This window comes from Phaseolus vulgaris, unplaced genomic scaffold (genome assembly GCF_000499845.2).
Source record: "Phaseolus vulgaris cultivar G19833 unplaced genomic scaffold, P. vulgaris v2.0 scaffold_142, whole genome shotgun sequence".
Classification (NCBI taxonomy): domain Eukaryota; kingdom Viridiplantae; phylum Streptophyta; class Magnoliopsida; order Fabales; family Fabaceae; genus Phaseolus; species Phaseolus vulgaris.
Genome location: NW_027174155.1, coordinates 29815 through 45572, shown reverse-complemented (window position 1 = coordinate 45572; position 15758 = coordinate 29815). Strand labels below are relative to the sequence as shown.

At 29.2% G+C, this 15758-nt stretch overlaps 2 protein-coding genes across 2 annotated transcripts; one reads left to right on the top strand and one right to left on the bottom strand.

Annotated features, from left to right (window-relative positions):
• Positions 1-333: 333 nt before the first annotated feature.
• LOC137817564 (large ribosomal subunit protein uL29-like) lies at positions 334-1633 on the bottom strand. Its single transcript, XM_068620847.1, has 4 exons — positions 1500-1633; positions 1275-1410; positions 1041-1197; positions 334-622 (listed from the first exon to the last, which is right to left on the bottom strand). Exons 1-4 carry the CDS (start codon positions 1501-1503, stop codon positions 548-550), a joined length of 372 nt encoding a protein of 123 aa, XP_068476948.1. The 5' UTR covers positions 1504-1633; the 3' UTR covers positions 334-547.
• Positions 1634-7898: 6265 nt separating this feature from the next.
• On the top strand, positions 7899-13469 carry LOC137817563 (UDP-glucuronic acid decarboxylase 1). The gene is made up of 7 exons (XM_068620846.1): positions 7899-8841; positions 8936-9083; positions 9176-9255; positions 11867-11950; positions 12041-12115; positions 12630-12722; positions 12915-13469. The coding sequence occupies exons 1-7, from the start codon at positions 8260-8262 to the stop codon at positions 13122-13124; spliced, it is 1272 nt and encodes a 423-aa protein (XP_068476947.1). The 5' UTR covers positions 7899-8259; the 3' UTR covers positions 13125-13469.
• Positions 13470-15758: the final 2289 nt, after the last annotated feature.

Genomic DNA, 15758 nt, shown 5'->3' with positions numbered 1-15758 from the left:
GTTGACATTTATTCCTTAATACTTTAAATAACTACTTTCAGTTTTTAATATTCATTTTAAAATAGATGAATGACATTTACTTGCAAATTTTAAAAGTTTGTGATTATAAATACAGACATTGTATTACAGCCCTAGGCTGAATAACTTGGAATTTTTAGATACCAAAATAAAAACTCACTCATTATACAAGGACTAAAATCCCATTTTCAGATATTAAGAATTAAACAAGAACTAAACCTATTTCGAAATAAACCTAAGAATTTGCTAAACATAAGGACTAAATTATACGTTTAAACTAGTTGTGACAAATGAAGAAGTTCAACAAAAAGGAGAAAAATGAAGAGTGTCAATGATCATTCATTCAGTGATACTCCAACCAAAAGGCCAAAAACAACCATAATTCTCAAAACAACTCTAGCTTTAACAAATATCTTGAAAACTATAAAGGCAGGCATCAAAATGACACTGGTACTAAAATTTGGAATGCAGCCTCAGTGGCAGGCATCAACAACACCTTAAAATTTCAATACAAATAATCAATTCTAACCTAAACTTTGATGGCATACTTTCTTAGTGGAAAGTACAGCTCCTTCTTCTTCTCCCGTTCTGTCTTCAATGATGCCTGCTCAAGCCGCCGAGAGGAGGGTGGTAAGAAAAAGCACAATCGAATAAAACCAAAACCTCGGTTAAAATTGGAAGCAAATCCAGAACGAATCAACTATAAAATAACTTCTATAGAAAATCGTTATTTAACCATTATTTTTATGAGAGCAAAAAATTCGGTCTGATTCCCAAAAACATGAAACAACATGAACCCAGTTTATCCGTGTTGTAATCGCAGTTTAATTTAATGATATGATATCACAATCCAAATGGAACCAAATATTAAGGCATTTTTAAGGCACATGTGCCATAACTCAAACTCAAAAATATTGGTTAAGTTGGAGTATGAAGCACATGTTAAAATTTAAAATTATACTTCAAAAACAATGAACAAAATTAAACTAAAGACACTGGAAAAAAAATAAAAAAAATGAAACCTGGTTTTTGGTTAGGCGTCTGCGAATGGCGCGGGTCTTCTTGGGACGTAGGTCAAGGGGCAAATACTTCTTCGTCTTGTATGCCTCTCTGAGCGCCGCCTTCTGCTTTTGGGAAATGACCGTCAACACCTGGGCTATCGAAAGCCTCACAACCTTGCTACAAAATGATCACCGAATGCGATTCAGACAAACATAACAATCACAACACACAATCAGAACAAGTTCGAATAGTACATTTTGGAGAGCTTATTAGGGGCGCCGCCGGTGACCTTGGCCACTCGAAGCAGAGCGAGTTCCGCCTTCAAGTCCTTCAACTGGTTCAGCAGCTCCACCTTGTTCTTGTTCCTCAGCTCGTACACCTTTATCCTCGCTTCAATGCCAAAAAAGAAATAACTCAGATCAGACGTGAAAAAAGGAAACGAATTTGAATCTTTGCTACAATGAATTTCTTTGTCTTACCCATTTCGTAGATCGACGCGCAGCTCTGCAAACACTCCTAAACCCTAAAGTCGGAGGCACAATGTTAACGATGATTTTTATATACAAGGATTGAGAAGCTCCTTCTTTTCCTTTTGTTCGTAATTGGGCTTTTCTTTTGTTTCGAGTATTTGGAGAACTAGTGGGCCGTTAAGCGTTATCTTATTGAAATGTCTTCCTGCACCTCCATGCTTTCTTCCTACACCTCCATAGAAGATTGAAATGACAACTTCACCCTCTTTTGTCTTTTTCATTAAAAAATCATTGTATTGTATTATACTAGTGTTACTAACCCGGGAAAGAAATACAGATATAATTATTTATGAAGTATTATTATTAGATTAATAATATTTTATATTATATTTTTTACTGTTTTCTTTATGATATTTTTTGGGTTTTTTTTATCAAAGTTCTTTACTTTTATCATTTATGTCGATTCTTCAGGTAGATACTTCAAGAAAATAAAACAATGGGTAAACAACTTAATATAAAAAATAAGAATTAAAATATTAAAAAAGACAAAAATAAAATGTCACCAGATAATTTGATTGAGTTTGACGAAAAGATAACGTCACAAAGAAATGTTGAAAATTACTATTGGTGAGTGGTTCACGACGTTCAGCTTTAGCAAAATGGCCATATACCATTATTTGAGAAGTCGATTCCATGTAAACATTAATATGAAAGCAGTTATCACCAATGTATCAGAAATATACACGGTGTTCTCCTTTAAGATCATAAAAATGACGTAAGTTCCCCCATGCATATGTTATTTTTGGATTCAGCAAATCCATGTTGTACATTACAACATGGGTGTTCCCGTTATTATCTGCCAGCAGCCATTGGTCATCAAGTTCAATAGCAAAAGCGCGATCCAAAATACCATATTGTTATTTAAAAATCAAAATAAAAACTGTAAGCAAGTCATTGAAGTTTGGAAAATCAAATATAATAACATAACCAAGAAAACACATACATCACCCTTAACACTCATTGTCCAAAACATGCCTTTGGTATCCAGTCCGACAATCTCCTTAGCAGTTGCGGTTATCATCTTCATAGTAAATGAAAGGAAGAAATGAAGAGAAGAATATGAAATATGAAAGGACTTACAACACAAACAATGAAAGACGATTCTGTGTATACAATAATCTCAGAAACCACACCTATGAATAGCATATTAATATCCAATATGTGAGACGTTTGGGTTTTCCAATTTGCCACCATCCATTCTGACGTTTCATTCTAAGCATTTCAAAATTAATTAATATTAATATAATATTTCATATTTTGACATTTGTAAATATTAATATATTAATTAATATTATAATTGTCAGCAGTTGCCATCCATGTTTTTCTAATAAATGAAAGGAAGAAATGAACAAAAGAATATGAAATAGTATTGAGTATATATTAAATAACATATTAATATGTAAAATGTGAGACGTTTAGTTTTTCCAAACTGCAACCATCAATTCTTGTGTTTCCCTCAAAGCATTTTAAAACTAATTAATATTATAATTATTTTCATATTTCATATATTTGGCATTTTTAAATTTTAATATAATAATATATAAGTATAAGTTATATATAAAATAAATTCATATAGAATATATTAATATATATATATATATTAACAAATACATGTATAATTATTTATAAAGTATTAATACTATATTAATAATTTTTTATACTTTTTTACTATTATTACTATATTACTATATTATTACTATATCATTGGAAAAAAATGTTATAAAAATGTGTACATATATGTTCACATATGGACCGTGTTCTTTAATTTTTATTTTATTTAGATAGTGGATAAAGGTGAATGGATATTTAACCACTAAAAAATTTATTTAATATTATAATTATTTTCATATTTCATATATTTAGCATTTTTAAATTTTAATATAATAATATATATAAATATAAGTTATATATAAAATAAACTCATATATAATATATTAATATATTGATTAGTATTAATTTATAATATATAATATATTAATATATAAAGATTTATATGTAGATAATTATTGAATAAATATTTATATATACATAAATATAAATATAAAAAAAACATATATATATATTAACAAATACATGTATAATTATTTATAAAGTATTATTACTATATTAATAATTTTTTATTATTATTACTATATCATTGGAAGAAAAATGTTATAATAATATGCACATATATGTTCACATATGCACCATGCTCTTTAATTAGATTTTGTTTATTTTATTTAGATACTGGATAAAGGTGAATGGATATTTAACCACTACAAAATTTATTTATTCATAAGGGTGCATATTACAAATCATTGGAAGATAAATGTTATAATAATAATGTACACATATATGTTCACATATGCACCATGCTCTTTAATTAGATTTTGTTTATTTTATTTAGATACTGAATAAATGTGAATGGATATTTAACCACTACTTTTTTTTTATTCATGAGAGTGCATATTACAAATCATTAGAAAAAAAAATACCATAAAGAAAACGGTAAAGAAAAAGTATAAAATGCAAAGAATAGTATCAAAATGTGGACTGGTGTAAGGCACTATATTGATTCCTTCACATTAATAATGAAATGTCTAATGCATTTTACATGTTGAAAATGAGAATGTCTAATGCATTCACATTATACATCAAATATATGAGGCACCGTGCCAAATTATTAAATTTCAACACTTTTCTTCCTACACGTCTATGCTTTCTTCCTAAACCTCTATAAAAGATTGAAATTTTACAACTTCACTCTCTTTTGTCTTTTTCATTAAAAAATCATTGTATTGTATTATATGATATTATTGTTAAAAAAATCAAATAGGAAGAAGTTTGGATAAAATTATATTAATATTAACATAAATTTAGTGTATATTAATTTAAAAAATTATTATATTTTGTGTATTTTATAATATTTTAGTTTATATTTGAGAAATAATATAAAGAAAAAATACATTTTCATATTTTTATAAATTATGGTATAAAATAAATAACAGTGATTAATTTAACATAGGAAAATTAAATGAAGATAACTAGTGAAATATCAAATCCTTTCCACTTTAAAATTGAAATAATGAGATTCATTGGTAATTGGTAGCCAAAATAAGTTAGATATAAGATATTCTATTTTAGTCTAATGTTTGTTGGACTGTCACGATAAAATTTCGCTGCAAGAGAATCAAACTCAATCCTGTGAATACATAAAAGAATTTGTATCTACTACATTAATACAATTTAGAGATTACTATTATTATTATTTACAAATATTATTGTATATTATCATAATTAAAGTTACATTAATATTAAAATTTTGTTATTGGATGAAATCGAACCAGATCTATTGAATTTTTTCTATCCTATTTAATATGTTTTTTTTATTCTATGGGATAGTTGAGTTAAAAATGAAGAAGGATGTAATAAGAATTTTTATCCTCACTTACCACTGTTTCTTTTAACTTTATTTTATTACACTCAGGTAATTCTTATTTTTACCATCGAATAATGATGTTACCGTCAAATTATTCACTCACCACTACTATTTCTCCTTTTCCTTTATTCTATAGCTTTTATTTTGGAGTAATCGGTAGGTTCGTTGTCGAATAAGTTTTATTATCTGTGTGAGTTTTGTTTAATTTATGGGAAAAAGATATATTAGTCATGGTTTCCTTTGCATAAGTAAAGTTCTGTGTATCATACAAATAAAAAATGCAAACTGCTACTATATAAAAAAAAACACTTTCATACAAAATTTCTTACGTTTTCATACATTCAAATATTATTTTATGTGTACACTTTTCATAACTAACAAATAACAAAACTATTATAAAGGGATATTGGGTTTATACAAAGTTATAAATGAATAGAAGAAAATGATTTTTTACCTGCCCAATGTGGGAGGAAGAAAAATAGGAGTGCTTCATTACCCAAGTTGTGAAATTGACCATGTTGAATTTGTAATTAATATAGTGATTTTATGGATCTATTTTTGTTTTAAATACATGTCTTTTGATGGATTTATTTTAAGCTTTGTGGTTGTTTTTTTTTTTCCCAAAACTCTATAGACGTTGTTTCTTGTTACGAGCTTTTTAAGTGGTTTAATAAAATGATCTTGAATTATTTTGTTTATGATTGAACTGAAGAGTTAGGTGGTATGTGGACTTTTGGTGTTCTCCATGGTGCTTTCGGATTAATAGGTTTCATGTTACGTCAATTTGAACTTACTCGATTTGTTCAATTACGATCTTTTCCTATTGTATTTTGTGTAAGAACGTAAAAAAAAAAAAAGAGGATAAAGAAGCAGAACTTTGCCCCCACTGTCACGGACCATTCTTTTCTTTCTTCTTTCTCCCTTCATCTCTCCCTTCTACCTTCTCTCTTAATTTCTCACTCCATACCGCATCTATTTTAGAATCTGATCGTACCACGATATAGTTGAGGAGTTAAGGAACATTTCTACCCGATCAGATTTTCAAATAGAGTAAGTTCATTTTTACTCTAGAGATCCTTTGTTCTTTGTTTTTCCTTAGGAGTTAGTCATCAATCTTGGTGGGGTTAGTTGAGAAGTTTAATCCTCTCAACTTATTCTACTATATACTGAATTTTTGTTCGGTTTGGATAACTTGCATTAGGCCCGTAAATTTTAAAGTTGATCCAGACTGTGGGGAACAAAATTCTTGAAGTTGCTTGGAAAACAAACAATTGAGGTAAGGGAAGCTAAATTTAATTTTTAATAACACCCTAGGATAGAAGATCTGAATGTGGAAGGGGCGTGGTCCCAATATTCAATTTCTCTTGAGGGGTGTTATTTGTTTATATATTTTGTGTTTGTTTATATATTATTTTTACTCTTGAGGATAATGTATGACTTGTTGTTTGATGGTACGTTAAGTATGAAAAGCCTATGTTTAACGGAGATCCTCTGGCTTCACTAATGATCTAAGTCATGTAGACATTAGGTGGTGAGAAGCTGAGAGGGAGTTCATACACACCAGGTCCCACTGTAGACACTCGGTATTGGATGTTTGAACTTACCCTGATCCTTTCTATTGGATTCGTTGGTAATATTTGGGTCAGGTGTTAGTCTCTGGTAGGGGCATACTTAATGAGTCTTCCGGAAGATGAAGTAGGATTGAAATGAAATCTAATGATTGTGATTGAAAATAGATCCATGTGTGGTCTATATGAATGATGAAATTGATATTGAAATTTTATATGACAACATTTAAAGAAATATTTACAAATGATTTGTTTGATTGGTTCTTTTTGCAAAATAAAATAAAATTAGATAAGATATGAAATTTCTTTTCATTAGCTTACCCTTGTTTTTCTTGTTGTGTTTGAACTGCGATGACGGTACTACGTACACGAGCAGATGACCATAGGGCATTAAGATGTTCTTTTGAACTGGATATGTAAATATTTGTATTTCTATAAATCCTAATAATGTATTAGGAATGTTTTGAAAAACTCCAAGTTTGTATAGAAACTGCTAGAACTTTTATTATAATAGTTATATGTAAATTATGGAGTGTTACATTTCGCTACTAAAAGTTAAGAAAATCAATTTTGTTCAATCCTGTTAGGTTAATTTATAGTGTTCAATATTGTAATTTTTAATCAAATCAATTTTAATAACAAACTTAATAATATTAATTTAGATTAAAAAATGTTAATATTTAAATTATTACATTAAAGTTTCAATGTAATAATTTACATTTAAATATATTTTAATTAGTAACACTAATTATTAATATTTAAAAATACTTAAATTTTTAAATTCGTAAATTTATTAAAAAAAAATTATATACACTAAATAATAAAAAATATTTGAATATTTTATTAATTATAATTTTAATGTAAAAATTAATATTAAAATCATATATTTTATTTTCTTCCACGACCTTATTAATTAATAATGAAATGATTTTATTTTAACTAATAATAACGATTTTATAATATATTAATTGATTAAATTTAAATTTTAAAAATATTTCAAATTTAAATTTCAGAAACATGAAAAAGGAAAATCGAAACTTAAAAATTTGATTTATAGGAGCAAAGTCACAGTAAATATTTGGGCATTGGTGAAGTTTTGTATATTTAGGTTTATTGGAATTATTTCTTAAGATAAATCCATGGTTTAAATAATATTGGAGTAGGACATGCATGAATTATTATTTAACAATAAAGTTAAGATGAATCTAACATTACTTTCAATTTAAGAATCTAACAATAAAGTTAATTTAGTAAACAAAAAGTTTAAATCAAAGGTGTATGTATGCCTCTGATTTATTTATTTCTACAAATGAAGGTTTTGATATGTATAAAAAGATTTTGTTATATAGAATGTAGAAAAATGTAAACCATTAATTTGTAATGAAATTAAAGAGAAATTAAGAATACGGTTAATTTAAATGCGGAAGAAAAAAATTATGGTGAGAGAGGCATTCACGTAGGAGTGATCAAAGATCGATAGAAAGATAGAAAAAGTGGCATCCATGGCGGGGGCAGAGTACCTTCAATTTCACGCTTTCTGTTGAGTGTTCGTGTTCCATCTCTATAACAATAATCATCTGCATTCATTCGCACTGTGCATCAGAAAAGGCAGAAAAAGATCGTGTGATTAAAAAGAGAAAAGAAAGTATCTATTTTGCAGTTACCCAAAACATTCCTCGGTCAAAAACACACGGTAGCGTTGTGTTTTGTTTTTAACCACAAGATGAAACAGCTTCACAAGCAAACCAGTTTGAATCACCGCAGGGAGGAAGAGATGTCGAGCAATGAGGCCTCACCATACTCTCCCAAATCCATCAAGCACACCAGATCCCTCCCGAGATCCATCAACTATCTTCTCAGAGAGCAGCGTCTTTTGTTTATCCTCGTCGGGATTCTCATCGGTTCCACGTTTTTTATCATACAGCCCACACTCTCCCGCATAGGCCCACCTGAGACACCCAACTTCCTTCCCCGCTCGGGCCTCAATCGATTGGCCGGGTCCCGCACGGGCCGGGTCCCCGTCGGGATCTACGGCCGAAGGCCGCGGATCGTTGTCACGGGCGGCGCGGGCTTCGTTGGGAGCCACCTCGTCGACAAGCTCATCGCGCGTGGGGATGACGTCATCGTCATTGACAATTTCTTCACCGGGAGAAAGGAGAACCTGGTGCACCTCTTCGGCAACCCTCGGTTCGAGCTCATTCGCCACGACGTCGTTGAGCCGATTCTCCTCGAGGTGGATCAGATCTACCACCTCGCGTGTCCCGCTTCGCCGGTGCATTACAAGTACAACCCCGTCAAGACCATCATATCCTTCTAATTTCTAACCAACTGCGGATTTTTTCAACTCTCTTTTAAATATTGCTTGATTTGAATTTTGTGATCCTTAATTGTTGGTTTACAAGACGAATGTGATGGGGACGCTTAACATGTTGGGCCTTGCGAAGAGAATTGGGGCCAGGTTTCTGCTTACTAGCACCAGTGAGGTCTACGGTGATCCGCTGGAGCATCCTCAGAAAGAGACTTACTGGGGAAATGTCAATCCAATAGGTGAGTGAGCGAGCGAGCTAGCGAGTGAATACACCAAGCTTTTATGTTGTAATATAACTTTTCAATTTTGTGGTTTGGTTTGGCGATTTTAGGTGAGAGGAGTTGTTACGATGAAGGGAAGCGGACTGCGGAGACTTTGGCCATGGATTACCATCGAGGTGCTGGCGTTGAGGTAGGTTATGTGTTTCTTGAATTGATTGAATAGTTTGGATTATTTATCTTTGATGTATTATTCTATGTTGTTGGATGATAAGTTTAGTGTGATGTTATTATACTTGTACTGTATGATCTGTTGTTTTAACTTGAGAACAGGATTACATGTGGTTTATTTCCCTTATTTTTTTTATTAATTTTACTTGTCATGTTAAATCATTTAGATTGCTCTTTTGCTATTCTTTCACATCACACTGGAAATTGTAGCATACTGTAGTGTTTTGCCCAGGCGTTATTGAACATATTAAACTTCCATCCATGCATATATTATTTTCAGTACCCATTTCTAATCAGAAGGGTAACATGCTCACGTACATAAGTAGCTAAAGGCTGAAGATTCAGTATCCATCTCTTATCAGAGAATGTCTGAATGTTTGCAAGGAAATCCACTTCTAATTTCATCCATAGAGGAAACATTAACCAAACTTGTGGACGATCATTAGAGAAATAAAGACTGTGGAGAGTCTCTTTTTTTGCTGATAAATAATTAGTGAAGTTCTTAGAATAAATGAATAAATTGATTTTTTTTTCTTTGATGAGAGCTTATTTGCCAAATCAGGCATATATAATGTTATATCTCTTGCTGGAAATAACGGCAGCTTCCATGAGAAAGGAGAAAAAGTTCTTCCTGGAGGATATGAGTTGGTTAATACATATTCCACTTTGCTAATGTTGGATTCTGATTAAGAATCTGAAATGGGTATTTGCTGCTACATTTTTCAACCGAATACCTTTTGGGTCATGCGTCCTTTGCTTAAACACCTCTTAATTTTTGTTCTACCTCTCTTATCTATTTATTTTAAAAACTCATAAAAAAAGCAGGTGCAATTAATTTTAAGGTTGCATGGTATATCCTGAATGTTCTTTCTACAAGAGTTGCCAAATTTTAATTTTGGATGTAAATCGGACAAGTTAGCCTAAGTTTGACAGGTAGATATGCTGTTAGTTATGACATCATTTTTACGTTCTACAATAAACCAGGACAAAGCATGGTTATTTGGGCTAATTGGTACAATATGATTCTCTGTAGCTCAGTAGAGAGCAGCAGCTGCCTGCTGTAGGAAACTCATAGTGTAGCATCTTTGCATTGCACAAATGGTGCCGAAATTTGCAGCTGAATAGCAGCCAACCAAATAGTGGAGGATAGCACAACTATTCCTTGTCCAATTCTAAACTTGGGATGTTCATGTTTGTGGGTAATCCTTTTAAAAAAATTACCAAAATATTAAGTTTCTAAAAAATTAGGGCTATCAGTAAATTGTGTTTTGAAACAAGAATTCTAATTGAGGATGTTATGTCTTAAATACAACTGACCTGTTTTGGTAATTATTTTTAAAATTTGGTCTGTTCAGTCAATTTTTTATTTACCCAAAAATGTAAAAATCCCTCTAAACCTTTTTTTTTTCTGTTAAACTCCGCCATTTTTGCCCAATCCATCCCTTTCCTGGTCAAGCCCATCTTCAACCTTTGTTTTGCAGTTCTAACACAGTAGTGATTACAGGCCTCAGCTCCTGCAACATAGCTTGGCTATACACGAATTGACTTTATTTTATATTTTGTGTTTTTCACACTTTACTGTCACAGCTATTTTTTTCCTATAATTCCATCCTTTTTCTTTGAACTTCATTCCTGCGTTTTTATTTCTCTCATTGTTAATTATAGCTGTGGCTAGTTGTAAATCTGTGTTAGGCTGTGACTTTTTTATTAGAGTAATATTCACACTATTTTTTTTCTGTTTTCTATACACTCAATTTTCTCTCTCTCTTTCTCTCCCTTCGCTACATCACATATTGTATCACACATCTCTCTGTTGTCTTCCTCTCTCTCCCTCCTGTGCGTGAAGTTGTTTCAAACTTTGATGTAAAAATAGCATTACACTTGATTATGAATTATCTTGAATTTTAGATGTTCGCTATGCTTAAACATTTATTAGTGTATGGTATATAGATTCTAAATTATTTATCTTGAATTTTAGATAGTTCGCTATGCTTAAATATTATTAGTCTATGGTATATTGATTCTAAATTATTTATCTTGAATTTTAGATAGTTCGCTATGCTTAAACATTTATTAGGGTATGGTATATATAGATTCTAAATTATTTATCTTGTATTTATAATATTTAATATAATGACCAGCCCGCTAATAGTGCTTTTGGATCAATTGCTTTGCTACTATTTGGGACTGATTACTATAACACAAGTATGAATTTAATGCTAGCTTTTGATTTTGTTTAACTCTTTACTTTTCTGCACAACTTTCCCAAGAACAGCTATGTAAGCAAGTAAAGGTTTTAAAAAAAATAGATTCAGATAAATTATTTGGTGTGTGTGCATGTGCACGTACTAAAACCTTTTTAATTTTAGACTATTGGTTACTGGCAATATGTATTCCACGAAATCTTTTACGATTGATTACGTGTTGTATATATGTAGGATTTGAAAGACTTTTAATTCAATGCACAACTTCATATGCGTGACAAATTCTTCATTTAGAGAAAAATTAATATTTAATCCTACATTAGAGAAGTTTAAATGTTATTGAGAGTGATCTGGTTTTATGTTTTACAGGTTCGTATTGCTCGAATTTTCAATACATATGGACCCCGGATGTGTTTGGATGATGGTCGTGTCGTTAGCAATTTTGTTGCACAGGTTTGACTTTCTTGTCTTTATTTTCAAATTATTTTCGAGATGTTTTCGTATACTATTAATTTTTATTCATTTGTTCATTTATTTTTGCAGGCTATTCGGAAGCAACCATTGACTGTATATGGTGATGGGAAGCAAACAAGAAGTTTCCAATATGTCTCTGATTTGGTATATAACTAACATTTTTTTTTCTTTTAAATGTATATTTCACTGAATCCTTCGTCTTTGGACTATAAACAGATTTTAAATAAGGAGATAAGATATATTTGAGTTTTATTTATTTATTTGGGGAATGGGATAGGGGGCAGGGTTTTTTTAAACTTGTACCTTAATGTAACTCATGTTTACTAAAACACTCAACTAGCTTATTCGACCTGATTTTCTTAAATGAGAATTGTTTTCTTGGGTGAAAGACAATATCATTCAAGTAGAAATGAACTTTTAGAGAGTTACTAAGAGAATACTTAAAAGAAAGAGAAAACAGCTGATTTGGAAGGTTAAATGAAATTATTGGCCATTACTTGTAATTCGACTGACATTTTTTGAAGTATTTTTTCTATTGATTTTGAATTGGACAAGTTCAAATTTAAGAATGAAGGATTTGTTATGCCTGCATTTGATATGAACTGGTGAGGAATTGTCTTGATGCAATGGTAAACTAAATTTCTTTTCCAACCCACAGGTTAATGGGCTGGTGGCTTTAATGGAAGGTGAACATGTGGGACCTTTCAACCTGGGTAACCCTGGGGAGTTTACCATGTTAGAGCTTGCAGAGGTATCTTAAGTCTTCTTTTCTTCTCTCACTTTCATTTCTTCCTATGCATTTACCTTAATTCTGTCAGAATATGCCGCTGGGCATCTGCATTTTGTTTTTATTCACTGCTTAATCAATAGCCTAACACAGCAAATTAGTTGTGGCCATCAGACTTTTGGTGAGTGAAGTGAGATTGAAATGGTTTTATTATAGGTTGTTAAAGAAACAATTGATTCCAGTGCTACAATAGAATACAAGCCAAACACTGCTGATGATCCACATATGAGGAAGCCAGATATTAGCAAAGCGAAGGAATTGCTAAACTGGGAGCCAAAAGTCCCACTGAGAGAAGGATTGCCTCTTATGGTTAATGATTTCCGAAATCGGATTCTTAATGAAGACGAAGGTAAAGGGATGAAATAAGAACAATAGCAAACCCTGTATGTATATGGAGACGAGAATCTCTCCCCTTCATTTTTTGTTCACATATGCGGTTCTCAGCATCAGCACAAAATTCTTGTAGCTCCTCACTTTCGGAACAAAATATCTCTACTGCCCTTCCTCATTTAATCAGTTATGCTTGCTCTTAGTTCACAATTCATGTATTTGTTAAATTTTTGAAAGATTTTTCTTTTAGTTTTCTTCTCTATTGTATCGATACATCGATAAAAAGTTGTAGTATTTGATATTTGGATTCTGGTATCACGTTTTAAAAAAATCGTGAATCTTTTCTCTTTTTATGCTATTAATACCACTTCATTTATCAAAGACTGGCTGTCTAATTTACTTTTACATGTTTAAACTGTGATGTTAACTATTATTTTAATATCCCAGTGATTGCTTAAAACGCAATTGATATATTTGTTGCATAATAATAGTTGGGGTAAATTATCAATTTAATCTTTTATAGGTAAACAAAAATTACTTTTTAATACTGAAAGTTTATCATTTCTGTGTATACTTTATTTTAAATCTCTTTTAGGGGTTAATAATTAATCAATGTACAGTGGAGACTCAAAAAATGATTAAAAATGGATGTGTAGGGGGGTTAAGAAAGATTAAAACTAAAATGGTATTTATAGATATTATGCATGATTTTTAGTATAGAAATTTAAAGATAAAGTTTTTGTATTTACAGTATTAAATGAGTAACTGATAATAAAAATAATAATTTGATATAAATGTACGCTTTGCAAAAACAAATTATTAGTTTGATTAAGGAAAGAGTACCTCTGCTTATTGCTTACTTAAAGGGTGTTTGTTTCCTACTGAAACATAACTAAGAAAGTAGAAAAACGAAACATTAAATCACGAAAAACTATCGTGATAATTTACAAAGAAAATAACTTTTATAAATATTTTATAAAATAAAATACAATATAACATTTATTTTTATTCTAACTCAATAAATAATTAAAATATATAGATGTAAATAATAATTAAATATTTTTACATATATTATATTATAATATAATAAATTGTTAAAATAAAAATATTAAAATAATTAATAAAAAGAAATTATATTTTGTTAATGTGTTATATATAAAAAAAATAATATATTTTTATTTTGAAATATATATATATATATATTTTATTAAAGTTTTATAACAATTTTAATTTTAATTTTAATTTATTTTTTGACTTTAATTTACATTTAAAAAAAATTATCTGACGTTCAATCTTTTTTAATTATTTTCTAAATATATTCATATACAATCAAATTTATTTATTTTATAATATGAATCAAATCTATTAGTTGGTTTCATTTTTCACTTTTTTTTTTTTACTCTCTCTTTAATTACATTGTTATTTTTTTTTATCTTTGTTATGTCATTAGACAAGCAATAAGGTTCTTTTTACCACAATGATGCAATTTTACACTAAATTTACGAAGATGAATATATTTTAAGAAATTATAAAAATAAATAAAACACGATTTTAATAACAACTGAGAAATGATAAAGAAGTCAACAATATCAAAGACAACTTTAATTTTGTTTAATCAATGTTGTTGGCTATTTTTTTAAGTTACAATTTATCTTTTTACTCAAGTCATCAATATTATGTGACGAATTCAGTTCAATCTTTTTTTCACATTTATTTAATTTACATAAAATGAAAATTTGTGGTTTAAATACCTCATTTCTCTTTTTTCTCTCTGCTTTATTTAATAATAGTATCCACTTTTTTTACTTCATCATTATTCATTCTTTAAATATTATCAACCTAATCAAACATAATATATTCTACAATTTTTAAATAACATAATTAAATAACAAAATTTCATAAAAAATAATTATTATTTTATTATGTTTTTTTTTTTAAATTTAAACACATTATTTATTTTTATAAAACAACCAAACTTATATTATTCAACAATTGACTACTTAACTTTAATTCATATTTATAAACCATCCACCAAATTGTATTATTAAATTTAATTTGTAGTTATTAACTCGTATTACTTACTATTTTATAAACAAATTAATTTTCAAATACCCCCTTAAATTATTTTTAAAATAAATAAAACCATTACTAATAAATTTTACACATTATTTTTTTTAAGTACACTATTTTTTAATTCCCATCATATTCCTCACTACTAATACATTATAATAATCAAATTATTAAATAATTATTTAAATTAATTAAATAAATTATTATACTAATTATCATTTATTGAATAAGTAATGCTATTTTTTATATTTTTTTATAATTTTTTTGTTTGTTTTTAAACAACACAATTTTATTTTATGTAAATTAAATAAATGTAAAAAAATAAAAGTGAAGTCGGCATAGTGAACAACTATTTTAGTGTAAAAAATTATACACAAAGGTCAGGTACACAACTTTTTCTATGGATTTCTCTTAACAAAAGTTGTCCTTACTAGTGACTATTTCTTTGTTATTTTTCAATTTTTTCTGAAGAGTGAAGTTGTGCTACTCGAATAAAATTTACTCACTTTTATAATTTGGTATAAATTTGTCATTCTAGCAAATTTAATTAAAAAATACTACGTTTTTATGAAAAAAAAAACAATCAATAAGGTCGATGGT

Coding starts and splice junctions, on each gene's coding strand:
- LOC137817564 (XM_068620847.1), bottom strand. Junction 1,198..1,274: donor CCTAATAAGCTCTCCAAAAT/GTACTATTCGAA, acceptor ATCATTTTGTAG/CAAGGTTGTGAGGCTTTCGA. Junction 623..1,040: donor GACGCCTAACCAAAAACCAG/GTTTCATTTTTT, acceptor CGGCTTGAGCAG/GCATCATTGAAGACAGAACG.
- LOC137817563 (XM_068620846.1), top strand. CDS start 8,260: ATGAAACAGCTTCACAAGCAAACCAGTTTGAATCACCGCAGGGAGGAA. Junction 9,084..9,175: donor GGGAAATGTCAATCCAATAG/GTGAGTGAGCGA, acceptor TGGCGATTTTAG/GTGAGAGGAGTTGTTACGAT. Junction 9,256..11,866: donor ATCGAGGTGCTGGCGTTGAG/GTAGGTTATGTG, acceptor TATGTTTTACAG/GTTCGTATTGCTCGAATTTT.